The sequence below is a fragment of the Rissa tridactyla genome, chromosome Z (assembly GCF_028500815.1).
Source record: "Rissa tridactyla isolate bRisTri1 chromosome Z, bRisTri1.patW.cur.20221130, whole genome shotgun sequence".
In the NCBI taxonomy this organism is placed as follows: Eukaryota; Metazoa; Chordata; class Aves; order Charadriiformes; family Laridae; genus Rissa; species Rissa tridactyla.
In genome coordinates this window covers 21,217,194-21,242,028 of record NC_071497.1, presented here as the reverse complement: position 1 = coordinate 21,242,028, position 24,835 = coordinate 21,217,194, and the positions used below count along the sequence as shown (strand labels likewise).

Here is a 24,835-nt window from a genome sequence, read left to right as displayed (position 1 = left end):
GCTGGAGAGGGTGCAGCAAAGGGCTACCAAGATGATCAGGGGACGGGAACATCTCTCTTAGGAGGAAAGGCTGAGGGACTTGGGTCTTTTTAGACTGGAAAAAAGACGGCTGAGGGGGGACCTTATCAACGCTTATAAATACTTAAAGGGTAGGTGTCAGGAGGATGGGGCCAGGCTCTTTTCAGCGGTGCCCGGTGACGGGACAAGAGCAAACAGGCACAAACTTGAACATAGAAGTTCCATCTAAACATGAGGAACTTCTTTACTTTGAAGGTGGCAGAGCACTGGAACAGGCTGCCCAGAGAGGTGGTGGAGCCTCCGTCTCTGGAGACATTCCAAACCCCCCTGGACGCGTTCCTGTGCCACCTGCTCTGGGTGAGCCTGCTCTGGCAGGGGGGCTGGACTAGATGATCTCCAGAGGTCCCTTCCAACCCTACCGTTCTGTGATTCTGTGAGGTTGTTCTGCCCTGCTGCTCACCACAGTGGGGAAAAAAAACAATGAAGTTTCGCCATTTCAATAGCCCGGATGTCTTTAAAGCAGCTGGTAGGTGTCGACTGGCAATGCAAAGTGCCTGGGAAGGCTGCAATGCCATACTTGTACTTTGTATTTACAAATATTAGATTTTTCGACTAGTTTTCCTTGGGTCTACGCCGCGCACCAAGCGCGTTCGACAACTCCCCGCCCGGTTCCGCGGCCCTGCCGACGCCAGGGCGCGGAGCCCCCACAGGAGTTACGGGTTGAGCTCCAGCCTTTCAGCCTGAAACACCCCATTTCCTACCCGGAAAACGGGTAGTTGACGCAATGCAGGTGACGTAGCTCTGGGCGGGGCGGGAGTGGGGCGGAGGAGTCGCCGCGCGCGGCTCAGGCCGCGGCCGCGGAAGGCGACCGGGAGGCGTGGCCTGTGATGCAGTGGCGTGGCTAGTGCGGCCAGGGGGCCATAGGGCGGGGCGGTGTCGTCCCGCGCCGGAAGCGTACCGGCGTGTGGCGGGCGGGGTCGACGTTGCTAGGCGGAAGTGCGGCGCCGGGCGGCCGTTGGCTTTTAAAGGCTGCTGAGGCGGTAAAGGGGCGGCGAGCGGCGGCAGCACGGGAGGGTTGGCGGGGTTCCCCTTACTCCCTCCGCTCCGCCGTGGGAGCGGCTGCCCTTCGCGGTGCCTGGGCGGAGCGGGGAGATGGTCTCCCGAGCCGCCGATCGGCTGCTGATCGTCGTCTCCGTCCTGGAAGGTAAACAGAAGGGGGGCGAGAGAGGCCGCATTTCAGTAAAGATCTGGACCAAAACGTTGGGGTCCAGCCGATGTCTTGCGATGTTCAGGATCGCTTCATGTGTCTGCCCCTCCTAAAATAGTATTCTGATGTTTCTGTCCCCTGTTGTCAATACACTGTAAGCTATTTTTATAGCGTTGAATACCTAGCTAATCGGTAGTGTGTGAGTGTAAGGGTTTCATTTGCTTTGGTGTTTATTTCTCTTTCGGGTTCTTTGGTTGTGGGGTTTTTTTGGCCTAGTGTGTTCTCTTTGCCAAGTAAATCCTATTACCTCTGTCCATTTATGTCGTTTGCTAAGGTAACTTTAAAGATCCTGTTTCCTGACATGCATTAGACCCTCCCAGCACTGTGACACATGTAAATTTTAGAAGTGCTTACTTCATTTTGTTCATTTAAATTACTAATCAGAATATGGGATGATGTTGAACCCAGGAAAAATCCTGTACAGCTTTAGGCACTCTCCTAATCTAGTAATGATTTTTATTTTTTTTCTCAATAACAGGTAATTGGAAAAATGCCTTTCATGGCTTTCATTATATTGTGTTTTGCTGCTTTAATGTGGGATAGTGATAAAATCTTCAGTAGCGGCAAAACATTCAATCTCTGTCTCTAACCTGTTCACTTGATCTATTCCCAGTCATAGATTTCTCAAAAATAAATCATGCTAGTTGTCTAGTTTCTTTCTCTTGCTGTTCTTTGTTACTTCATGTCTTGCTGTTTCTGGGTGCTTCACAAATAGTCTGTTTCATGGTATGTTCATCTTTCTTATTTCTGCATAGTGGGAATACTTTTTTTTTAATATGTGGGATTTAGCTTTAGCACAGTTAGGATACAGAAAAAAAGTATATTTATGTAGTTGATTTGTGGTGTACATCTGAGCTCTTACTTCTTTTTTAGTGATAGCATGTGGCAATTACATTCTTTTGCAGGGCGCTATTTTCCAAGACGACCCAAACATGTGCTTGTAGTTGAAGCAAAGTTTGATGGTGAACAGTTGGCTACGGATCCTGTAGAGCATACCGATCAGCCAGAATTTGCTACAGAATTGGCTTGGGAACTTGATAGGAAAGCACTTCATCAGCACAGGTAACATTAGAAAGTTAAGTCTATTTTGGAGATAAAACTTAATTTTCTTGTCTTTACAGCTACTGAAATACAATTTTTGTGTTACTGTCATCTGAATTTTTTTAGAAACATTTAGCTGTACACTGATCTACCATAATGTTGCCACAACAAACAAAAGTAGTATGTGGCAAGACAAGTGATGTTTCAAAATTCTAAAGGGTATGTTTTTACACTACTGAAAAAAACCCAAGAGTTTAAAGCAAATTAGTAATGCTATAGTTCAAGCATTGGATTCAAGCTTTTTTGTGCATACTGTGATGCAGAATTAACTTAACTTCAAGCCTGAAAAGCTTACGTAAAATATGTTTGAAAATGTCAAATAGAAGAGCTGAGAAATTAAATAAGGTTTCCATAGCTGTAATTTGGTTTTGACTGACAGATGATATTACCTCCATATTTTCAAAGATGTTAAAAAGGCCATATTATCTTTGAGAGAAAAAAGACTACATGTACCTTATGCTAGACACCTTATCTATGCCTTGAAGTATTAAGTGCTTTGCACAAAAATCTTTTGCATAAGTCCTATTTTTAATATACCCTCACAAGTGAAATCCCAGTTTCATGTGAGGTACAGTGCTTATTTCTTGTATGTGGATAAGATTGAATTTATTTGTCTCTAATATATATAGCACTTGACGATATGTGAGACTCCAATACACTCCTCTTACAAATTAACCCACTTGTACGTTCTCCCACTTAATGATGAATTTTTAGATGTTCAATATAAACTCAGTTTCTCACTTACTCACTAAAACCAGTTATGTGACAAATACACTTTGTATCATTGGTATCTTTGAAACTTATGAATTATTTTTGTGAACTGATTGCATAGATAACTCTCACACTGTGAATTTCAACTGAATTGTTTTTTTCAGGCTGCAGCGTACACCTATCAAACTCCAGTGTTTTGCTTTGGATCCTGTATCTTCAGCTAAAGAGAATATAGGCTATATTGTACTTGATTTAAGGGCTGTACAGGAAAAGAAACAGGTATCTTATGGGGTATAAAGCTTTAAAAATTTATGTTTTGACATGATACTGTTACAGGTAGTAGAATTTGAGTTAAGGCACAGGCAAAACTTTCGAGTCCTGTTTTGGAGTATGACTCCTAGTTGATTATGTGTTTTGGTTTTTTGAGGAGAAAACATCCTGACTCTGTAAGAGCATGGGAAAGTGAAAATACTTTTGCACTTCTGAATTTGAGAAGCACTTGTAAGCGATACTTTTAAGCAACTCCATGATTTAATTGCCTGGAAAAGATTTTCAAAGCAATTGAATTGAGTCTCCCTCATCAAATCAGGTCTTATTTTTTTTTTTTTAATGGGCCTCAGTGGAAGGTGTGTTAAGGGATCAGAAGTTCTAGCTCCTTAATACAGCACAGAGTAAATATAATGTAAATGTTTATATGAATTTAATTGATCAAAATTCTGTGTTGTGCATGATGAAAACATAACTCTGATATGGGTCATAGCAGGACCTTAGTGTTCTTAAGGATTTGTGATCCATATCACTTACTCTGAACTTTCAGTTCAGAATTTTTCTAAGATTTATGGTATATTTTTCTTCCTAATTTGTTTACTGTACAAATCAGTGTAAAAGAGTTCAGGTAGTCTTCCAGGAATCATTCTATAGCATCTTTCAGTATAATAGTGTACTCAAAGTAGACCAAACCTTTGGAAAGAAAAAAAAGTAGATGAAGTAGAAATGCTAGAGCAAGTCTAATTTTCCTGTAACAATATTATATTATTTTCCTGAGTTCTTAAATGCTTTTGGTTTTTAATTTTGTTTTCAATTATGTAGGCACCAAAATGGTATCCTCTGCTTAGTAACAAGTACACTAAATTTAAATCTGAAATACAAGTAGGTGTTGTGTTGGAAACTGATTCAAAAGCACTAGTCGATGGTTTTAAAGCAAAGGAGGCACCCCCTAGACAAGGGAAGGGTAAGTAACATGATAAGAATATCACTTGCTTTAAATTAAAAATGTGCCTGTGCCAGATGAACATATCGTTTGTTGCAAATGTGTTGATTTGAGTCTTTAGAGAACTTAAATTTCATAGCATTTCCAATGCAAATTCTCTTCAGCTGATTAATGTACCTTGTGGTAATAACTTTACAAGGATGCTTTAATGTGGTAATTGCGTGACCTTTCAGGTGGACAGAGTTGCAAACCAACCATCTTTGAACTCAGTGTTTACTCCTATGGACATTTTACTCATATTTCAGGGCTTTAGAAAGTTCTGAAATAAAAAAATAAGAAAAGAGCTTCTTCACAGGATGCAGCTTCAGTATTTTGGGCTTGGAATTATAAAGTAGTGCAATATTTCATTTGTTGGGTAGGCTGCTCCCCTTTACTGATGTTTGTAATCTAATTTAAACCATTTGGAACTTAAATAGTGTTCTATTGATAAGTTTTTATAGTAACATCTACTTAAAATTTACAGTTGGGACTCATTCCACTTCTGGACTCCCTTGTACATTTTTTGCAAAAGTAATTAGTGAAATGTGTCAAAAATCTATTAGAATTCAAATATTATGCTAGTAAATGTTTTTATTTATGTGCTGTGCTTTTCAGTGACTTTTTTTATCTGGGATTTTTTAATGCAAGTTAGTAGGTTTTTTTTTAAAAAAAAAATGAAACAACAAAACAAACCCAAACCCTTAGAAACTTGATTTTTAAAAAAGACCCCCACAAAACAAACAGATTTACCTCCCTTCACCCCCACCACAAAGTCTGTCTACTTCATTTCTAAAAACTGAGCCTCTTTTACAACTAATGGATTTTCTCCTACTTACAGTACTTTGTGTTCTTGCACTGGGGGTAACTTTTTCCTAATTCTAATTCCATCATCTGCTTATCATGATCTATGGCTGTGGTTTTGTGAAAACAAGGTGGTCAGTGGCAGTAAGTGCTTTGCAGGGTTTCTGGCCCAGGCTTGGATGTAGCTGTATTGCAAGGGTGGTTAAGGCAATATTGAAGTTCCAGTGTAATCACTTAGCTTTCAGGTTCATAGCAAAGCACAGGGAATTTTGTGTACTGTAAAGTTTGTAAAGGAGGCAAGGAACTACTGCAAATGACTTGTTAACCTGTGCTTCCCTTGTGATCTTTCTGCCTGCAAGCTCTCCTACCCTTCATTACACTGGCAAAAAATATGAGAAATCCCTTCTGCCTTCACCCAGCACTGTCTTCCACTTCATGCTTTCTGTGGAATAATTGATGCAAACAAGTTTGCCAGCTTTTCCCTTCCCTTTCCTCTGTTGTCTCAAGATAGTCAATATCATATTTAGGCAATGGAGGAAAACAAACATGTAGATTTTCACTGGTTTAAAGTTAATGTTCCAAGCATTGGGTATGACAAAGCTAGACTACCCAGTTCTAGTCTAGTCAGGCAGTTATGGAGATGTCTTCCTTTTGGGATTCATGCTTTGATTTTTTTTATTTTTTTTTTTTTGCTTCACTGGCTTAAGTGGTCTAAAGTTTCCAGTGTTTGAAATAGAACCTTTTGGTTCACAGCAGAAGTGCTGTGTTATTATTCCTATTTGCTGTAACCTGAGGTGCTTTGAAATGTATTGAGTTACTGGCACCATAGAGTAGAAGCGAATAAACCAGAATACGAAGTGTTTTATGCACTGAGGACTTCAGATAAAAAATTTTTAAATTAAACATCCCAAAGGTCAGTGGAACGAGACATTGTACTTCTTTCAACAGTTGAACAGGTTGTCGTATGCAGTTTCTGTCTTGCATTTCCTTTAATGAGTAAAATAAAGAAACAGCATGGTAGACTCTAAACTAATGAAATAAAGTTGCAGTCACTGTAATGTTATCCACTGTAACATTAAGTAAAAATATGCACTAGCGTTCTGTCTAGCATAGTGTTCAAAATAACATCTGTGCCCACTGAATAGAAATTGATTTCATAATTTTTTTTTTGTAGCTATACCTGAGCTACTTAGGGACTTTTTTGTGTTGAAATGCTTTGGAATCAAGCATCAAGATCTCTATTGGTAATTTTTTCTTTCCACATGTACAATAAGTAAAGGTAAATTACAGTTAGATGGAAGATTCCTGCAGCAATTAATAAGGTCATAAGTTACTTAATTTTTTTCTTATCTCTTAGCATCTGCCCTTCTTTCTGGACTAGACCCTAAAAGTATTGTACCAGTCTTGAATGAAGAAGAGGGCTATCATCAAATTGGACCAGCAGAGTATTGCAGAGACTACTTTGTCTTGTCTGTAACTATTGCTTTTGCCACACAGTTGGAACAGGTTTGTTTCCTTGCTATGTGTAGGTTCTAAGTACTATCCTAGGTCTGTATTTTGGCCCTCCCGTGCCTTTTATCTAGCTAGGACTTTTTTATTGTCTTAAAGTTTCTTGCCATAAATAGCCTTGTCCCATACTGAATACATTAATTTGAGTTTTAAAACTCTATGTAGTGCTTGCATGTCAAAGTACAGATGAAAGATCAGAATTCTTTTGGAGCACTAGAATTGCATTACTTTAAATTATGCGCTTTTATGAAATGCACACATTTTATATTACAATATAGTATAAAAAGTGCATGTATGGATAATATGAGTCTTCAATGTGCCTATGTGCTGAAGTTCAAATGAGATGAAATACCTTTTACATTCGCGGGATGTACATAATAGTAGGGTTTATAGGTTGCCTAAGGGAAGGACTTATTAGCTTGGATGAAGTGCCATGCTAATGTGATTATTTTAGCTTTAGACCTCGGCTGCTGTGCTTATGTTGTACTGTACCACACTGATACATACTGTCTGATTTTAAAAATACAGGTAGGCCCAAGTTACTGCAAAAGTCACAACTCCAAGCCAGTGTGACCTTTTTTTTTCGTTGATCTGTAACTCACATTGTATGATAAACTCTCCTCAGTCTTGTCATCTTTTTTTTCAGAGGAAATAATTTTCCATGTCAGAATTATATGGCCTTTTGAAGTAGATTTATCGTGATCACTCTGGGGTAGCTTGTGCCTTTTTTAGACGTTGAACTCACAGTTGTAGTGGCTACAACATGAAGTAGCTGTTGCTGGCTGTTCCAGTCTTTATTGTATAACTTGGTATCTAATCTGCATTGTTTATTTACACTATAAATATTTTGTGGAGGCACTGGTTGTTTCTGAATATTTGTTCAGTGCTTGACATTATTGAATATATGATGTCAGTTACAGTCCCATTTTGCAAGTTATTGGTATGCTTGTAAGATATTTTTTTAAACAATCCAAGTATTAATGTAGAAGCTTTCTTTTATGTGTGCAGTGCAAGCTAGGATTTAGGTCAGCTACTTGGCAGTTTGAGATCACTTTAAGCTCTTTAATTTCCAAGCTAATGCTTAAGGATTACAGTAACTGTACATTAATGAAAAAGATACATTTTTCTTTTCTGCATCTTTTTTTTTAGTTAGTTCCCAGTACTATGAAGCTTCCGGAACGACAGCCTGAGTTTTTTTTCTACTACTCATTACTGGGAAATGATGTCACAAACGAACCTTTCACTGATTTAATTAATCCAAACTTTGAGCCTGAAAGAGCTTCAGTTCGAATACGTAGCACAGCTGATATCCTTCAGGGTTATTTTTGTGCACAGTCAAAACTGCAGGTAAGCTGTTTCTTCTCAAATGTGAATGAAAATAAATAATGAAAATAAAAGAAATAGAATGTGGCTCAGGCTGAAACTGGAAAGCATTTCTCTTTCCAAAAGTAGGTTGTATTATGGTATTTTATCTCAAATATAAGTTGATTTTCTTGCTGATATGATGGAAACCCTAGCAGCAAGTTTCCCAGCTTGGAGGGAGTGCAGTCTCTTTATTGCAGTTGCTGTAGTAAGCTGGGTTACATGTCATGATAAAAGATATTGCTGAAACACGGTATTCCCAAAGTGCTAATGTCGCATTCTGAAGAGCTCTGGGACCTGCTCTGCAGTCAGACCATCTGCAACCTACAGTCTTGCTTTGTGCTGCCTGTGATAACCTCGCCCACTCCAGCTGCTCGGGTCATTCTAGCCTAAGTTCTAAAATCACCATCCTCAGCACCCTTTGTGAATTAAAAGGGAGGTCTGGCTTTTTTCCCCGCTCCTTAGCCACATACTGTTTTTAAACACACTATAGTCATATTTGAGCTGTTACAGGATATTACTCATCTTTATGCCTTTAAATGGGAGACATTGTTTAGTGGTGGAGTTGGCAGTGTTAGGTTTACAGTTGAACGCAATGATCTTAAGGGTCTTTTCCAACCTAAGTGATTCTCTGATTCTAAATATTGGGTGGTATTGAAACTGTTCATGGCAATCTGTCTAGTTCAAACTTGACTTGTTGACAAACAACAGACTATTTGGTTGAGGGTGACATGGGGTTTCTAATAACATAGCTGGTAAATAAGACAGTGTTAGTTATACAAAGTAAGTCTTGGATCTGGACCCTTTCAAAGCTATTTTTCTTTAAACTTGTACATGCCATTCTAGTTTTGTTATCCAGGTTAGTTTAAGAATGTTTCAAGACCAGAGACTAAGATGAAATTCCAAACACAGCAGTGCATATGTTTCTCCAAAAACTGCCATTAGGAAAATATTTGAAGTTGAGACAAAAAATCTGAGACAATATAAGATTTCAACAGAAACAAAGTATTTAATATATATTATAAATATATACACAAACGTGTGCTTTCATCATGTTAAAGAATGACCTTTTGAAGAAGAGTTTTCATGAGGTCAGATCCACATCTTGATTTACAGTTTCCTTTCTCTGACTTCTCATTCAGCTTCTTAACATTTAGGTTATAGGTCAGAGATTTGTATTCTGGATTTGGTAGTTAATACATTTTTTCAAAAAATGAAGATTTTAGTCATAAAAGGTGCTACCAGATTAGGTAGCACAATATACACACCTAAGTGTGTATATTGGCAGCTGACACCTTTTAGCATTAAAGTCTTCATTAAGTGTAATAAATATTAAGGACCAGAATGCAGTGTTCTGATATGCTAAAACGTAACTGAAGTGACTCTTATTTGGAAAAGAGCAAGTTGGTGTGTGAGTTTCAAAGAGTAACTTTCAGCAAGGAAAATAACATTATGTGGAGTGTAGGGTTTTTTAAGATCCATCTCTTATTTAGGTGTATAAATATTAAACTGCGGTAGGAAGAAAAAGTTGAGTCAAGTTTTGAAAAAATAATAATGATTCTTACCAGGAATTAACAACTTAGTTACTTAATTCCAAAAATCCTTGCTATTTAAGTGGTGTCTAAATATATGCAAAAAGACTGGGCTTTCAAGTAATGTTTTTTTTCTTTACGTTGCAGTCATGCATTTTATATGCCTGTATATTAAGGGCAAGAATTTGTGCTGTGTTTAGAAGCTGCAATCTATTGAATTTGTCCTGCAGAAGGGATAATATGACAGGCCCTTAGAAGGACAGTGCAGTGATCTGCTACTGTCCTAGCACTGGGCAGATCCTACCTGCTCAATAGTGAAATTTCATAGCTGTTCTTTACTGCTCAAAATACTTGTTTTCATCATGCAGGGACTAGACTAGGGATGATCATTTTGATCTGTTGTATTTATGCTACCTTTAGTAGAGGATGAACAGACAGTTCAAGTGGAAATGCTTGTGCCAGTTACTTTCTAACACTTTTGTATGTATGCAGATCCATCTTTGCTGTGGGGATCAGTCCCTTGGAAGCACTGAAATACCCCTGTCTGGACTACTGAAGAAAGGAAATGTGGAGATCGATCAACACCCTGTGGCAATAGAAGGAGCTTTCATCCTTGTTCCACCAAATAGAGCTAAACAGAAACTGCCACAGTTGCCTTTGGATATGGCTCCTACTGTTGGGGTATCTGTAGTTCTGCAAAAGGAAAGCTTGAGCATCCAGGTACAGCTTCCCCATTTTTTGTTGGTTTAGACACTGTTTCACAGTTTCATGTTGAAAAAAACCCTAGTATTTCTAAGTCCTATTTGACAGTTAAGTTTGTAAAAGAAATCCTGAAAGAATAAGTTGCTTTATATGAATAATCCTTTCATTGCTTCATTTTTCTATGTCAGAAAAATCATCTCAAACTATGAAAGTGTTGTAAACAGAATTTTTCAGTGCAAACCATGATCAATAAGAAAACTATATCACTTCATTCAGCCTTTGATTCCCTTAAATGCTCCAACTGAACCTAAACAGCCACAGGAGAAAGTTCTTTCACCTGTTAGTGGAAAAACAGAGGGCTTCCAGCAGAGATCCCAGAATGTCCTCTCTCAAGCTGACCACTCTTCTTCAACAGAAGATGAAGCAACTGAAAGTGAAGTGGAAAGTCTGAAGTTTGAAAAAGGCATGAGACTAAAGAAAAAGGGTACGTGGTGTATAATTTTTTCCCCAGTTGTCAAGTGTGGTGTTGTATCATGTACTACTCATTTGTGGTGATAAATTTCAGGCAAGTAAGAATTAGTTACATAGAACAGGTAACAGGAGGAGAATAAGTGTTGTCATTTGAGTATGGTGGTTATTGAAAACACTTCGAAGAGCCAGTTTGAGGATTTGGTGGTGTGTAGATTGCAAGTGATGTGGATCGTCATCAGCTTGAAAAATAATTCCAGAAATGCGTGGAATTCCCTGAATTTGAGAATGGGAGAGTTCAGTACACTACCCATGAAGAAACTTACTTCCTCAGTGAGGAGGTGAAATGGCCTAACATTCATGTTTATTAAATGGAAAGGCAGAAGAAATGTAGGGGTTTTAAGACTTATAAGGTATTTACTATGTGGATAATAAATTGTAAAAACAAGTGTTCATACCATACAGATTGCTGAACAAAACCAAGCATCAAGGTTGTTTATTTTTACATTATCCTTTTATAGGGACTTGATAGCCCACATAGCCTTCTAAGACTTCCCTTGTTTTGTTTTTTGATGAGGACTGGGTTGAGGAGAAGTGAAAGAGGAACAGAGATGAGAGAGAGAAATACTATACTAATCATAGAGTAAAGCTCAGAAGAATGTTTGTTTCCTGAACATTACTGAACGGGCATATTCTTCTTAAGAGATGACTTATGAATAAAGCAGAATGATTCTTTTTCTAATAGTGTTTGTATTATTTTTCTTTTGAGATTGGTCCTAAAGACATCCAGTTCTGTATAGGAAAATCTGTGTCCTAGAATGTGCTCTCAGGATTTGTCTGCTAATTCAGCCACCTTTCCTTTTAATCCTAACTGATCTTAACTAAGCAAGGATTGAGTACTTTATATGAAATGTGTCAAGAAAAAGTATTGTGTACCCAGCAGCTTGTTTGAATCTGCAGTTAAGAAATCCACGATTTTGCTTTTCTATTACTACTACTAATAATTTTATAACTCTCTGGTTTGGTAAGATGTAAAACATGCCATTTCACATTATCTTTCAGGGCTGGTGGCTGAGTCTTGCCAAGAGGCTAACAAACAGTATACTGAAGAGCTTCCAGTTTTCAAATCACAGAGCAGAGCGAAGTCACCTCTAGTGTCAGATCTGCAAAATTCCAGTAATGCGAAACTTATCAAATTTAGTACATTGAATGAAATTTGAATATAATAGCAACTTAAATTAATTTTAACAGTAGGCTGTATGCAATTGTTAGTGGTACCCTTAAACTTCTATTCAGCCATTTAATTGCAGCAAGCAATCTAGTCGTATTTTGCCTGAATCATGAAAATTACTTCATTCCTATGTTGTGGTAACTAGCCGATGTTGAAGTAGTATTGAGGGGTTTTTTTGTATTATTACTGTTACTGCAAATAAAACACTCAAAACCAAGCAGAACAACAAAGTCAGTGCTAACAATGATGTTGGTTTTTTTTAAAATGACAAAAATGGAAACATTTTAGATAATTATGAAGAAAGAGGATCAGAACAACTAACACTTACAAACGGCAGTCAAATTCTTCTCTGACAGTTTCTTTGCCTCTTTCTCTGCTTTACTATCTTAAACATTTTTTGGAGGATACCTTTTGTTGATGCTGTCAGTAAAATTTGTAGTTTGACCTTTTATTCTTTCAAGACAGTATTGGGTCCCAGTGTAAGTACTTGAGAAGCCTGGATGCAATTGGATATGCACTCACTGTAGCTTCTGCTTCCTAAATTATGAAATGGATGTAACAGTAGGTGGGTTCTGATCAAAGGACATAAGCACATGTGATTTACAGACCTAGCTAGAGCATTTTAATTTATTTCAAGAGTTAAACCGCAGCTTGGGACCAATAGCTGATACTGCCTTACATGAGCACTGTAATTGACCTGGTGCTCTGTTTTTCAGTTACAAACTAAAGAGATTAGTTAATTCAAAGCAAAGTATGTTACTATTAATTGGGCTTTTTTTTGTAAGCTCACCTCTTCTGCATGCCCTGAAGTTGGCTAGGAACAATTATGCAAACTGCTGAAACCAAAGTCTTACAGCATCCTTCTGAAGAATTTAAAGCTTTGATTTAGTCTAAACTTTTCTTCAGTGAGATAAACTTACATAGCTTTAAAGATTAATAGCTTTAAAGATTAATTAAAAAAAGGAATATTACCAAATCTTTAAGACTTAAAGTTTATTGCGGTTTTCAGTGCAGTTTTTTTGAAGCAGTAAGTTGAATACAGTGGCTGGTTTTTGTGGTACTAGCTTATATTACAAGGAACTGAAATGTCTTGGGGGAAGCAACCTATCTGTACTTGCATTTAAAATGCAATACCTATCTTTAATATATTTTGTTATTTTGTGCAGAACAAATTACTAAAAGTGCGTACAACTTCTCTTCTGTGTTTTCAGCTGATAATGGTCCAGTAGCTGTATCTCAACCTAACCCTGCGGGTGCATCCAGTTCTTCTGAGCCTGTGTCAGCACAGAAAATTGTTATTCCAGCAGCCTCTCATCATTTTTGCTTTTCAATAGACTTACGAAGTATACGTGGTCTGGAAGTTGGTTTTCCAATAAATTGCATTTTAAGGTATGATTTATTTTTGTTGATATTACTCTTGGTAATAACTATCTTTCTTTTCAATACAAAACCTTCATAATCAGAACGATTGCTGGCACTATGCTGCCTGATGCCTCCTGCCTTTACAGAGCTGATTTTCAGTAGTGAAATACTTTGGAATGTTCATCTGGCTCATTGCTAAAATTCTGAGCATTACAGCATTAAAGACAATATGTAGCACTTCATCTCTGCTGTAATTTGTATTAAATCTCACTTGAATATCTAAGCTCAGACGATGCAGATAATCATTCAGTCCTTAGAGGAAAAGGAGGATTACCTGTTTATTTACTTTCTGGCTGCCTCTGAAACTGATTGAAGGAGTGATTTCTGTAGCTTTCCATGTTTCCACCAAGAACTTGAAGTATTTTAGCAAGAGACAGATCACCTGGTGTGTGCATGGCACTGAATCTAAAGAAGCACATTCTAGTCCTGCAGTGAAGAGCCAGTGTAGTAAATGCGTTATCATTCTGAGAAGCGTATCACAGTTTTTTTGATAGTCTTTGCATACAAGCAAAGCTTACTAGGGAGAAGTAGCACCTTTGTTACATTAATTTGTGGAGGTACGAAAAAGGCAAGCTTTCTAGATACATGAGTTTTGTGCCTGAAGCAAAAGTAGAAAACTACCAGTGCTAGTTTGGAACAATTGCTTAGAAATTATTTTTTTCCTGATGTCATCATGAAAGAAAAGTATGGGAGCACTTTTGGAGAATAAGCAGATGTTAGCTGGGACATGAATGCTAAGTTGGAGGAATAAAAACTAAAAAGTTGAAGAACCAGTTACAAGTAAGGGTATTGAAACAAGTATCTGTATGCAGGTTGGGGTTTGATTGTTTTTGTTTGTTTTTTTTAGCATTGCCAGTGAAGACAGAAACTTTCTTTTATTAATTTTTTTGGTTTTGTTTTAGGCTTTCCTTAGAGTTTAGGATCAAGAGTTCATAGATATGGGGATGATTTTGTTGTTTGGTTTTTTTTAAAAAAAATTCCTACTCATGGAATATTACTTATTGATGGCATATGTGAACTCAGTGGTTTGTAGCAGTCTTCTCAGTTTGCCTTCTGGTTTCCATTAGGGCCCTCTTGGTGCATGTGATGAATCACAGAATTCATAGAATTGCTGAGGTTGGAAGGGACCTTTAAGATCATCAAGTCCAACCATTAACCTACCCTGACAAAAACCACTTCTAAACCATGTCCCTAAGTACCACATCTACCCTTTTTTTTTTTTTAAACACCTCCAGGGATGGTGAATCCACCACCTCCCTGGGCAGCCTATTCTAATGTTTAATAACCCTTTCAGTGAAAAAATGTTTCCTAATACCCTATCTAAACCTCCCTGATGTGACTTGAACCCGTTTCCTCTCATCCTATCACTTGTCACCAGGGAGAAGAGGCCAGCCCCCATCTCTCTATAACCTCCTTTCAGGTAGAGGGTGATAAGGTCTCCCCTCAGCCTCCTCTTCTCCAAGCTAAACAACCCCAGCTCCCTCAGTCATTCCTCATAAGGTTTGTCCTCCAGACCCCTCACCAGCCTTGTAGCCCTTCTCTGGACACGCTCCAACACCTCAATGTCCCTCTTGTAGTGAGGGGCCCAGAACTGAACGCAGTACTTGAGGTGGGGCCTCACCAGTGCCGAGTACAGGGGGATGATCACTTCCCTAGTCCGGCTCACCACACTATTCCTGATACAGGCTAGGATGCTGTTGGCCTTCTTGGCCACCTGGGCACACTGCTGGCTCATATTCAGCTGGCTGTCCACCAACACCCCCAGATCCTTTTCTGCCAGGCAGCTTTCAAGCCCCTCTTCCCCAGTCCTGTAGCGCTGCATGGGGTTGTTGTGACCCAAGTGCAGGACCTGGCACTTGGCCTTGTTGAACCTCATACCATTGGTCTCAGCCTATCGGTCCAGCTTGTCCAGATCCCTCTGCAGAGCCAACCTACCCTCAAGCAGATCAACACGCCCACCTAGTTTAGTGTCATCTGCAAACTTCCTGAGGGTGCACTCGATCCCCTCATCCAGATCATTGATAAAGATATTAAAGAGAACCTATCTTTAAACGGTGATTTGATTTGAGAGGGTTGAATATTGTGGTCGTGGAGATGTATCTCTGCTTTGCATTTGTTATTCTGACAGAGTTTCGTTCAATACAGTTTTAACTGGTCACCAAGAAATCTGTTCATATTAACAATTGTTGGAGCTTAAGCTTTGTTTGAACTAGGGTGAAAAGGTGGGGGTGGGGTGTAAGAGTAGAATATTTTAAAACAGAAATAATATAGATTGCATCATTAATGGTTTTTTGTATAGGCTATATTATTAAATAGTATATGGAAAACAACATACAATGGGTGGAATCTTGTCAAAAAAGCTTTTTCACATAATATTCTGAAAACTAATTTGTTTCAAAACAGTGACAACAAGTAGGTTTTGCTGTTTCATACACTTCAATTTTTATAGTCAGTGATGAATATAGCAACAAACTGAAGAGGATAAACGTCCAAACACATAAATGCTAAGAAAAGTTGCAGGGTAAAAAAATTGCATTTTCACTGTATATTGGGAGCATGATTTCATTCAAGTCTAAACAAGCTCTTTATAAACAGTTCTGCACAAACAGTTGAAGAATGGAATTTTATACGTGGCAGCATTTGATGCAGCATTTATTTTATTAGTAACTTAGCTGACAGCTGGCATCATCAATTTGAGCAAAGCAAAGTTCAAGGGTTCTTGGCCTTCCCTTTGTTGTAGATTATCATATGTTGAAGTAGAGTAGTTTCAGGCCACACTGTAAATCATACTGGTAAAACGACTTGGCTTTCCTTTTAGTGAATTAAACTGTGAATTAAAAACTAAATTCTTCAAATGTGACTGAAATTTTCAAATGGTGCTGACACTGCAGATACGTATACTTAGTTACCAGTTATTGTGTGTTAGACCAGTCTTAGTTGTAAATATAGTTATATATGTTCTCAAGTAGCAATCTATATCTCAATCTAATATTCCTTTCTTCTGTTTCTCTGATCACTTTCATTAAAACTTTGCAATTGTTATATAGAGATTAATTCATATGGTTGTGAACATACGGTTATTAAAGCTTTTTTTGTCAAAATAACAGCAAATATAAATGAAGCTGGATCAGTGCTGAAGTAAATGATAACAGGAGTATTTAAGAACTAAATTCTATCAATGGATATATTTGTGTCAATTTTGCTAATTGTAATACAAGTTGTGCTTCAGTGAAAGGTGTTTAAATTGGTGTTCTTGTTGCAGAAGGTTTAAGAAAAAAGTTATCTATCAAATTATTGTTTGATTATTTTTGTTATTGTTTTTGTTAGGTACTCGTATCCATTTTTTGGCAGTGCAGCACCTATTATGACAAGCCCACCTGTAGAAGTAAGAAAGAACATGGAAGTTTTCCTTCCACAGTCCTACTGTGCATTTGACTTTGCAACTATACCTCATCAGCTTCAAGATACATTCTTCAGGTAGTAACTTGCATTCTTTTTATCTTAATTACACTTTTTCTATTCTTTTGTTCTAAATGCAGTCACAAGTTCAGATTTTTTTACTTAAGATCATCAGTTTGAGAATTTAGTAAAGAATCCAAGTGCCTAATGCCAGCAGATACTTAATACACCGCTTTTCTAGTTTTTCTATTACTTACTTTTAAAGTCAGGAGCTCTAAAATTCTTGCTTTTGTATCTTGAGTACTTATGCAGGGATCACTGCTTACAGAAACAAGTGCTATTGCTGTAAGTTGTTAAAATCAAGGTTGATAGCATAGTTGTAACAATTCGTTACTTCAAATGAAATAAGTAGATAAGCTTTTTATTTTTCTTTTCAATGCATGATGACTATCATATATCTTTGAAAACACAAGTACCTAGGAAGCTGAGTTCAGTATTTTCCCAGTAGTCCCACCAGCTTTTGATAACTCATTAAGATGTGGGATAAAGAATCATCAAAATAGTGGTATTTTGAAAGAAGAGGTGAAGGAGATGTGTTTATGAGTGGCAGTGACTAAAACTTATTTATAGGTATTTATAAAATAAGATGATCTAGGTCTGTTAGGATTATTCAGTCAGTCACTTTCATTGCAGTGTTGTCCTTTGTAATAATTGGAGAAAGGAATGATAATCCGACCAAAAATAAGTGGTGGAGAGGATACAAAGCCAGTCAGTCTCATTCGTCTGGGTGAGAGGCAGTAAATCCGTCAAATTGTTTGACAGTTGTGACCATCATTGATTTGTGAAGTTACTTTTAGAACATGAGGTCCCTTTCCCAGATGAATAGGAATGTTTCCTCTTGTGTTGATGCCTGATGCTAAAATGACTTCTTTGTTTCAGATTACCTCTGCTGGTTGAACTGTGGCACAAGGATAAAACAGCTAAAGACTTACTTCTAGGCATGGCAAGACTTCAGCTTTCAAATGTTTTGGCTTCGGAAAAAACGCGGTTCTTGGGTAGTAATGGTGAACAATGCTGGCGTCAGACTTGTAGTGAAACAGTCAGTGTTACAGCAGCACAAGGGTAAAACTATTTTAAAAAATATTTATGCTGTAGCAAGTTTTGAATAATTGTTTGTTTAGTATTTGCCTGAAAAAGGACAAGCTCTTCCTGTTTAGCTTTTTGAATAGGTAAACAGGCTGCAGAGTACTGCAATATGGGGGTGGGAAAAGGCATCCAAGAGTTTAAAAGTTAAATTGCCAAAGGCATATTGTGCAACCCTACACCACTACCAGAGTCATCCTAATAAACCTTCATATAATCCTGATCTTGGGTAAGCTTCACAGACAGATAACATTTTTTCCAATTATTTATTTCTTTTATTGAAGCACTTTCTTAAGTTACTTAACAATTAGAAAAAGCTGCTGGTATTCCAGCAAATAGTTAAAACTGTCCATAGTATGCTTTTAGATGCAGCTGACTTCAGTGAAATTTAGGAGGACAGTTATATCCATAGAGTGGAGAGGTTTCCTGTTTCAGGGTTATACCTTGTGATAGTAGCAGGGTTTTGAGCTTGTGTACATCAGAAGGAGCAATGTTATTAGTTAATATTTTGTGTGAAGATAAATGTTCATTTACATAGAGAAGTGACATTCTTTTTTATGTATATGAAGAAACCTAACTTAGTTACTTCTTTCCTATGTCCTTGTTGAAGATGTGAACTGTGCTAGCAAGTATCTAGACCCTAATCTTCTGTGTGACAATGGCACTTGATTATGCCTTTAGAAATAAATATAATTGCTATTAAGACTGAGGTCAGTTTTAAACCGCTACAGATAATTAAAGCACGCTATATTTGACACAGGAAACTTCAGGTTACTGACAAAGACTGATATTCCCCCTCCTCCCAAATTGAGAGAAAATTGATCCCTAATTTTATTTTAACTTTTTTGTGTGAAAGCCAGCATGGCCTGATTGTGTGGAGAGTTACTTTATGATCTCCCTGTACATTAAGGTTCACACTTTCACCTGTAATAAGTTTGTTAAAATGAAATCTGGTTTTGCACAAAACTTAATAACCACTAGATGGCATTCTCAAAATGTAATCAGGTCTGCATTTTGCTGTGCTGATACCTTTTTAGCTTTGCTCTTGGTGTAACATTCTTTTTATACTGATACGTTAAACTGACTTAATCAAATTTCTAAGGTCCACTTTCTGTATTTTAAACACAGTTTTCATTAAATAACATTTTATTGCTATTTATAGGTCAGGCAACAGAATAGCAGAGCTTTCATATGCTATCACTTTGGAAGACTACGGGCTTGTGAAAATGCAAGAAGTTCTGGTGTCAGATTCTTCTCAAGTAAATTTTACATAATCTTATCTTTTTTTCCTTGAACGCTTCTTTGAAAAGTTAGGTTTCCAGTTAAAAATCCACTACTATTATATCAGTGTGTAGGTGCTGGTCAACAGCGGCATGTCCCTCACACTCAGCCTCGTGCCCCAGAAAACTGTTCAGAACCTCGAGAAACTCTTGAATACAAAGCAGCACTGGAGTTAGAAATGTGGAAGGAAATGCAAGAGGACATTTTTGAAAATCAGGTTTTTATTCTTTCTGTTTATTTCCTAAACTGCATGTCTGCCAGAGAAGCTTTAGCAGAATTGGTAAGAGGAATATGGACTGCATTTTTCTTAAACTTTGCCACTGTTTCAAATAAGAACTAAATTTTCCTCATATTTGTGTACATCTAAATTTTTAATATTTTATATCTTCCATACTCTTAAGGGAGAAATTTAATTACTTTCTGTGAAGTGACTGAAGTAGGTGCTAGGTATGAAATACAGAATACCCCTTTCACAATTTCCCCTTTTTATGAAGTAAGGGGAAGAATATTCAAATAATTGCTGTTAAGTATTAACACTGCATTTCTTTATTCTCTGTCAAAATCCATTGCTGTGTTTCTACTCTTGAAGTTGTTGTAGGTGTCCTTACAGTCATATACTTCTTCTTAAAAGATACTGAGAATCTAGTGTCCTAAGTTGTTAGGATATTTTTCTCAAACTTGGGCTTACTTTGCATTTCATACTTAAGGGTAAGAAATATTCTTCACTGTCAGCATCGTACCTTGAGTTGTATAAGTCAGTATACAAAACTTAGTTTCTAATTCTTTTGCTCCAAGGCTTAATTCTGCTGGTACGCTCTCCTTTAGAATTGTATTTCCAACAGTTTTTATTTGGTTTTCTGGTTTGGGGTTTTTGTTCCTTTTTTGCTTTTAAAAGCTGAAAAAGAAGGAAATGGCCCACATGCAGGCTCTTGCAGAAGAATGGAAGAAAAGAGATAGAGAGAGAGAAGCATTAGTTAAGAAAAAGGTAAGGAAACTTGTTCTTATACTTGCTAAAAGTCTTATTATAAATCTCATCACTATGAAACTTGACAAGATATTTCGTAACTATAAAGGTACTGTAATTAGTCTTCACACCTACTGGTGTGCATGCATCTAGTCTACAACTGTGCAAAAAAACTAAGAGTAGTCCTTAATCGTAGAATACATGTTAGAAATCCTTTAGGTTAGCTTGCTGTCGTTGGGAGCTTTGTAACTTTAATTGCCTTTCACTTGCATGGTCAAAAAGCACTTCTACAACCTGGCTATGTGTAGTAACCTGTTAAACTGTATTGTATTGGAAAGAAAGGCTCTTCATTGTGACTTCTTCATTAGGAGCTGGAGATTTCTTTTATATGTAAATTTCCAAACAAAAATTGACAATTCTTTATACCATAGCAAGAGTAAGTTCTTTGTCTGCCTTAAAAGATATTTTTATTGCAAGAAAAAATGCCTTTTTTTGTTCTTTTAGGTAGCAGAATATACTGTTCTGGAAGAACAACTTCAGAAAACCCTGAGAGATCTAGATAAGCGAGAACGACAGCTTTTTAGTGCTGAATCAGAGGTAAAAAGTCTTTGGTCATTTTAAACAATGCTATTTCATGAACTATTTCTAAAGGTTGGAGTTTTCACATAGGCACAATTGTGACCTTTGTATAAGAACAGAAAGAGCCGCATTCATACTAATACATAGAGGAGCACTAATAATTTAAGCCAAGTTTTATTACAACTACACTTTTTTTTTACTGAAATGGAAATTCAATGAACTTTTAAATGAGTTGCTAGAATTACAGAATTGTAAATTTTCTATTCCTAACAGAACTAGTGTCAGTGGAGACATTTATGTAACATTAGCATTTCTCAGTTTTAGGTTTGGTACTGTCAGATGCACATCATACGTGTGTACAAGAGTGTCTTACTTAAACAGTAGTTACTAGGTTAACTATTGAAACAGGAGAAGGTGACAAGAAGAGCTGGAAGAAACTTCAATTTTCCAGACTTCGTTATCAAGCAATTTGACAGAGTTCCTGAGTTTTTTTTTATAGTTACAGGAACGAAGAACATGCAGGAAAAAACCAGTAGCTACCATAGTTTTTAGGTCTCACTGAACACCCCTAATGAGGTGATAAGGAGGTGGGGTGCGAGTCCTCAGGAAAGATAGTTGTATGAAAAGAGAAAGAATGGAAATAAACTGCCTATTTTTGTACTTCAGATCAAACTCAAAATTATGTAGGTGAACTGCTATGGTGATTTAGTAGTCTGACAAACTCTTTTTTCCTCCTGGAGCTCAGATTAATCCTCTTATCACATCAGTCGCTTCTGTGCTTGTGAGCAAAGTTAAGAAAGCTCCCAACACAGGTACTGGCTGGCTGAGCCTGTGTCCTGTTCTGTACTCATGCTGTCTGTGCCCTTCAAGATGCAGTTTGCGCTGTAAATAGTATCTGACTTTATTTTCAATGTCTGTGCAAAAAATCTGGTTATAAGGTTTGTCTGAACGCATTTCAGTCTGAGTCAAAGTATTTATTTTGAATCTTGCACATGTTTGTTTCAAACGTTGCTCTAAATTTAGTGAGATTCTGACCTGAGGGTGTAAAGATAATAAAAATCTGTGGATTCCAAAAGCGTCTAGACAAAATGATGTAGGGTTCATTTAGCAATTACATAGTTTGAGAAATGTGCCATTTGGAGAAGTTTCTATTCAGCTAGCAGTTATCTGGGCCAGTAACGTCTTTCTAGAAAGTTCAAACATGTCAAGAACTGTTTTTCTGTTTAGCTCAATGAGAAATTCTCTCAATATGCTCAGTTTGAAGAGTGCAGTGTTACTGATTTAAAGGCATCTTGGCTGTAGCTGTGACTTTACTGTTTCTGCAGCAAAGGGGTATATTTAGTGTTTTAATTTGTCGTAGAAAGGTAGATATAAAATTTGCCTTTTGCAATACCATATAGAAAGTACAGTAGAGATACAGATTGCAAAAATGGAGCTATAATCAAGCAAGAGTATATTTGTAGCCCAAATATAGCAATTTGCAGGTCATTTGTCAAACTGAAAGCCAATAAAAGAGTATATAGCAAACATATAGATAACAATGGAATGTCTATTGTTTAATTTCTAAAATGGATAACTATTTTTTTTTTCTGTCATGAATAGTAGTAACAGTTGTAAGAAAGGCCCTTAAAATAAAGCTCTTGCACCTATGGATTGATATAGATATGTTTCACTTTTAAGCTTCAAAGACTAAAGAAGGAGTTGCAAGCAGAGCATGAACGAAATCTGCAGGAGCTACAGGATTCTGTGAGGCGAGCCAGAGAAGAATGTGCACACCAGGTTGAGCTAGAAAGGTCAAAAATCAAACAGCTGGAAGAAGACAAGCTTCGCTTACAGCAGCAGGTAAGTACACTTAAATTTTCTGCCTCAACCATTTACTTATTTAAGTAAGCATGTTTTTAGAGTAAGTATACTGAGTTGAGCAATAGTTTTGAGGCAAGCACATCGTGGCAACTTAGTAATAAACATTTTATCACCATTGTTTGGTGAGCTATGTGCTGGGATCCATCTCTGTCAGTCTTGCTCAGTAGCAGGGCCAGTTTGCAATGCATTGGTTGTAATTTTTTTTCCAACGCTTGAAATCAAACATATGTTACATCAAGCATAAGTTGCATGTAGAACCTGAACAGCAGTATACATTTCAGTACCTTAAATTGTTAGCAGTTAACATCTGTCAAAACATCTAGGTAGCTTGATTATGCGGTTTGTTTTATTCTTCCATTGCAAAAGAGTATTTCTATTATCCTTGGTGGTGGTGGAGAATTATCTTGTTATTGTGATCCCGTATTCTGAAAATACATTAAACCAAGAAAATTCAGACCACATTCTTTTGTCCTGGAAGCTAGCTTTTGCACTATCAAGGCTAGTCTAGCTATTTTTCTTGACTGTTTAAGCATACTGTAAAATTTTAAAAGTTAGTAGTAGCTTTTTTGAGCAGTTACAATGTTGGACACTTAATTTGTTAAGTAGATTGTATCTTAGTAATGCATAAGTGTTTTTCAAAGTATTAGTTTATGTAGATAAATTATTTGCTTTGGTGCTTTTCTTTTGTGATATGATATAGCAGTAATACCACATAGCTTTCACTAATTGAAGAACTGTATCAGCCAAAGGCATATTTATGTATTGGGAAGAGTTGTGCTGGGATTTTGTGGGTTTTTTACTTTAATACTAAACACTGATATTAACCTACTTCTTTTCTCATCGGCATATGTTAACCCTAGTACAGTGAACTTCTTAAATATAGCTAATACAAAAAATGCTGCTAATCTAGAAGATGGTAATCTTGGCTGTTCTACTGAACAGTCATTGACTTGAGATGAGCAGTTTCAAACTGCATAATGCAATCCACTTCAAAGTGATAAGTGGATCACTTCTGCATTGTAGATGTGTTGTTGGCAGCTACTGCTGTATTTGTCCAGACAAGATAGCCAGTAGTTCTTCAGGCTCAAGTGACAGATGCCACCACCTAGGAGTCATCTTCCAAATTCATTCTTTTGACTCCTACTGACTTTTTCTAGCTAGGTTGCAATGCCATCACAATCACTTTATTTTTCCTATTCAGAACAGACATACTGTATCAGAACAAAGATCCAGTTAGCTCAGCATTCTGTTGTAGCAATGGTTGGATTTAGAGGGCATGAAAATAAGAAATGGGACAATGAGAAAATGCAATTTCAGTGTATCCAGCAGTACCATTAAGAGTTACATGTACCCTCAGCCAGAGGCAGCATTTCATATTTACTAGCCATCAGTGAAAGTAATCTTCATGAACTCATCTGATCCCTTTGAAAAAGTATTTCTATTTTTAGCGTTGCAACATCCTGTGGCAGTGAGTTCTAAAATTTAATTATGTGTTGTATGTTTAAAAATTCTTCATTTTAAGCTCATTGCTTAATAATTATGAGGAACACTTTAGTGCCTGTGCTATATACTGTTCCTGATTGCTTAGGTGCCTGTAGTACTGCCTCTTCCAAACACAAACCCCACTATGTTTTGTCTTGCTTTATATGAAGGCCATTCTTTCCTGCTTATAGAATCATAGGGTTGGAAGGGACCTCTGGAGATCATCTAGTCCAGCCCCCCTGCCAGAGCAGACTCACCTAGAGCAGCTTGCACAGGAACGCGTCCAGAGGGCTTTGGAATGTCTCCAGAGACTCCACCACCTCTCTGGACAGCCTGTTCCAGTGCTCTGCCACCCTCAAAGTAAAGAAGTTCCTCCTCATGTTTAGGTGGAACTTCCTATGCTCAAGTTTGTGCCCATTACCTCTTGTCCTGTCGCTGGGCATGACTGGGCATATTGGCTGTCTTCCTGTGTGCTGTTCCTGCTGTTTTGAATCTCTCTTATGCTTCAGTGTGAGGTGGTTGTTAGTGCATATTCTGGATAAGACAGCCTTTTTTTTTTTTTTGCATTACTGGGGGTGGTGTGGGGTTTTGTTTCTTTGCTTTGGAGTCTTACTATAGGATGGTTCCCTTTGCTACCAGTTCTGATGAGCCTCTCTTTTTTTTTTTTTTTTTTTTTTTTTTTACATTTTTGAGTGTGTTTTTTTTGTTTGTGTGTGGTTGGTTTTTTTAACAAGGAATGTCTTGGAGTAAA

The 24,835-nt window shown here is 37.4% G+C and overlaps 1 protein-coding gene across 7 annotated transcripts in view; it reads left to right on the top strand.

Moving 5' to 3' along the window:
* Nucleotides 1–988: 988 nt before the first annotated feature.
* The window catches only part of CEP120 (centrosomal protein 120), a 40,350-nt gene continuing 16,503 nt past the window's right edge, over nt 989–24,835 (top strand). Inside the window, exons 1-18 of one of the 7 annotated variants that reach the window (XR_008463786.1) lie at nt 989–1,222; nt 2,191–2,347; nt 3,262–3,376; nt 4,187–4,328; nt 6,505–6,653; nt 7,806–8,003; nt 10,043–10,270; nt 10,529–10,736; nt 11,783–11,896; nt 13,163–13,340; nt 16,701–16,850; nt 17,712–17,894; nt 19,078–19,174; nt 19,264–19,413; nt 20,092–20,181; nt 20,665–20,757; nt 21,485–21,551; nt 22,420–22,581. Coding sequence is in view for 6 of the 7 variants with exons in the window: in XM_054185412.1 (XP_054041387.1) it covers nt 1,171–1,222; nt 2,191–2,347; nt 3,262–3,376; nt 4,187–4,328; nt 6,505–6,653; nt 7,806–8,003; nt 10,043–10,270; nt 10,529–10,736; nt 11,783–11,896; nt 13,163–13,340; nt 16,701–16,850; nt 17,712–17,894; nt 19,078–19,174; nt 19,264–19,413; nt 20,092–20,181; nt 20,665–20,757; nt 22,420–22,581 (2,466 nt within the window). In the remaining variant the exon portion in view is untranslated. Of the gene's footprint in view, nt 1,223–2,190; nt 2,348–3,261; nt 3,377–4,186; nt 4,329–6,504; nt 6,654–7,805; nt 8,004–10,042; nt 10,271–10,528; nt 10,737–11,782; nt 11,897–13,162; nt 13,341–16,700; nt 16,851–17,711; nt 17,895–19,077; nt 19,175–19,263; nt 19,414–20,091; nt 20,182–20,664; nt 20,758–21,484; nt 21,552–22,419; nt 22,582–24,835 lie in introns of those variants that run through there. The other 6 variants (XM_054185413.1, XM_054185412.1, XM_054185415.1 and 3 more) reach the window with 6 other exon arrangements.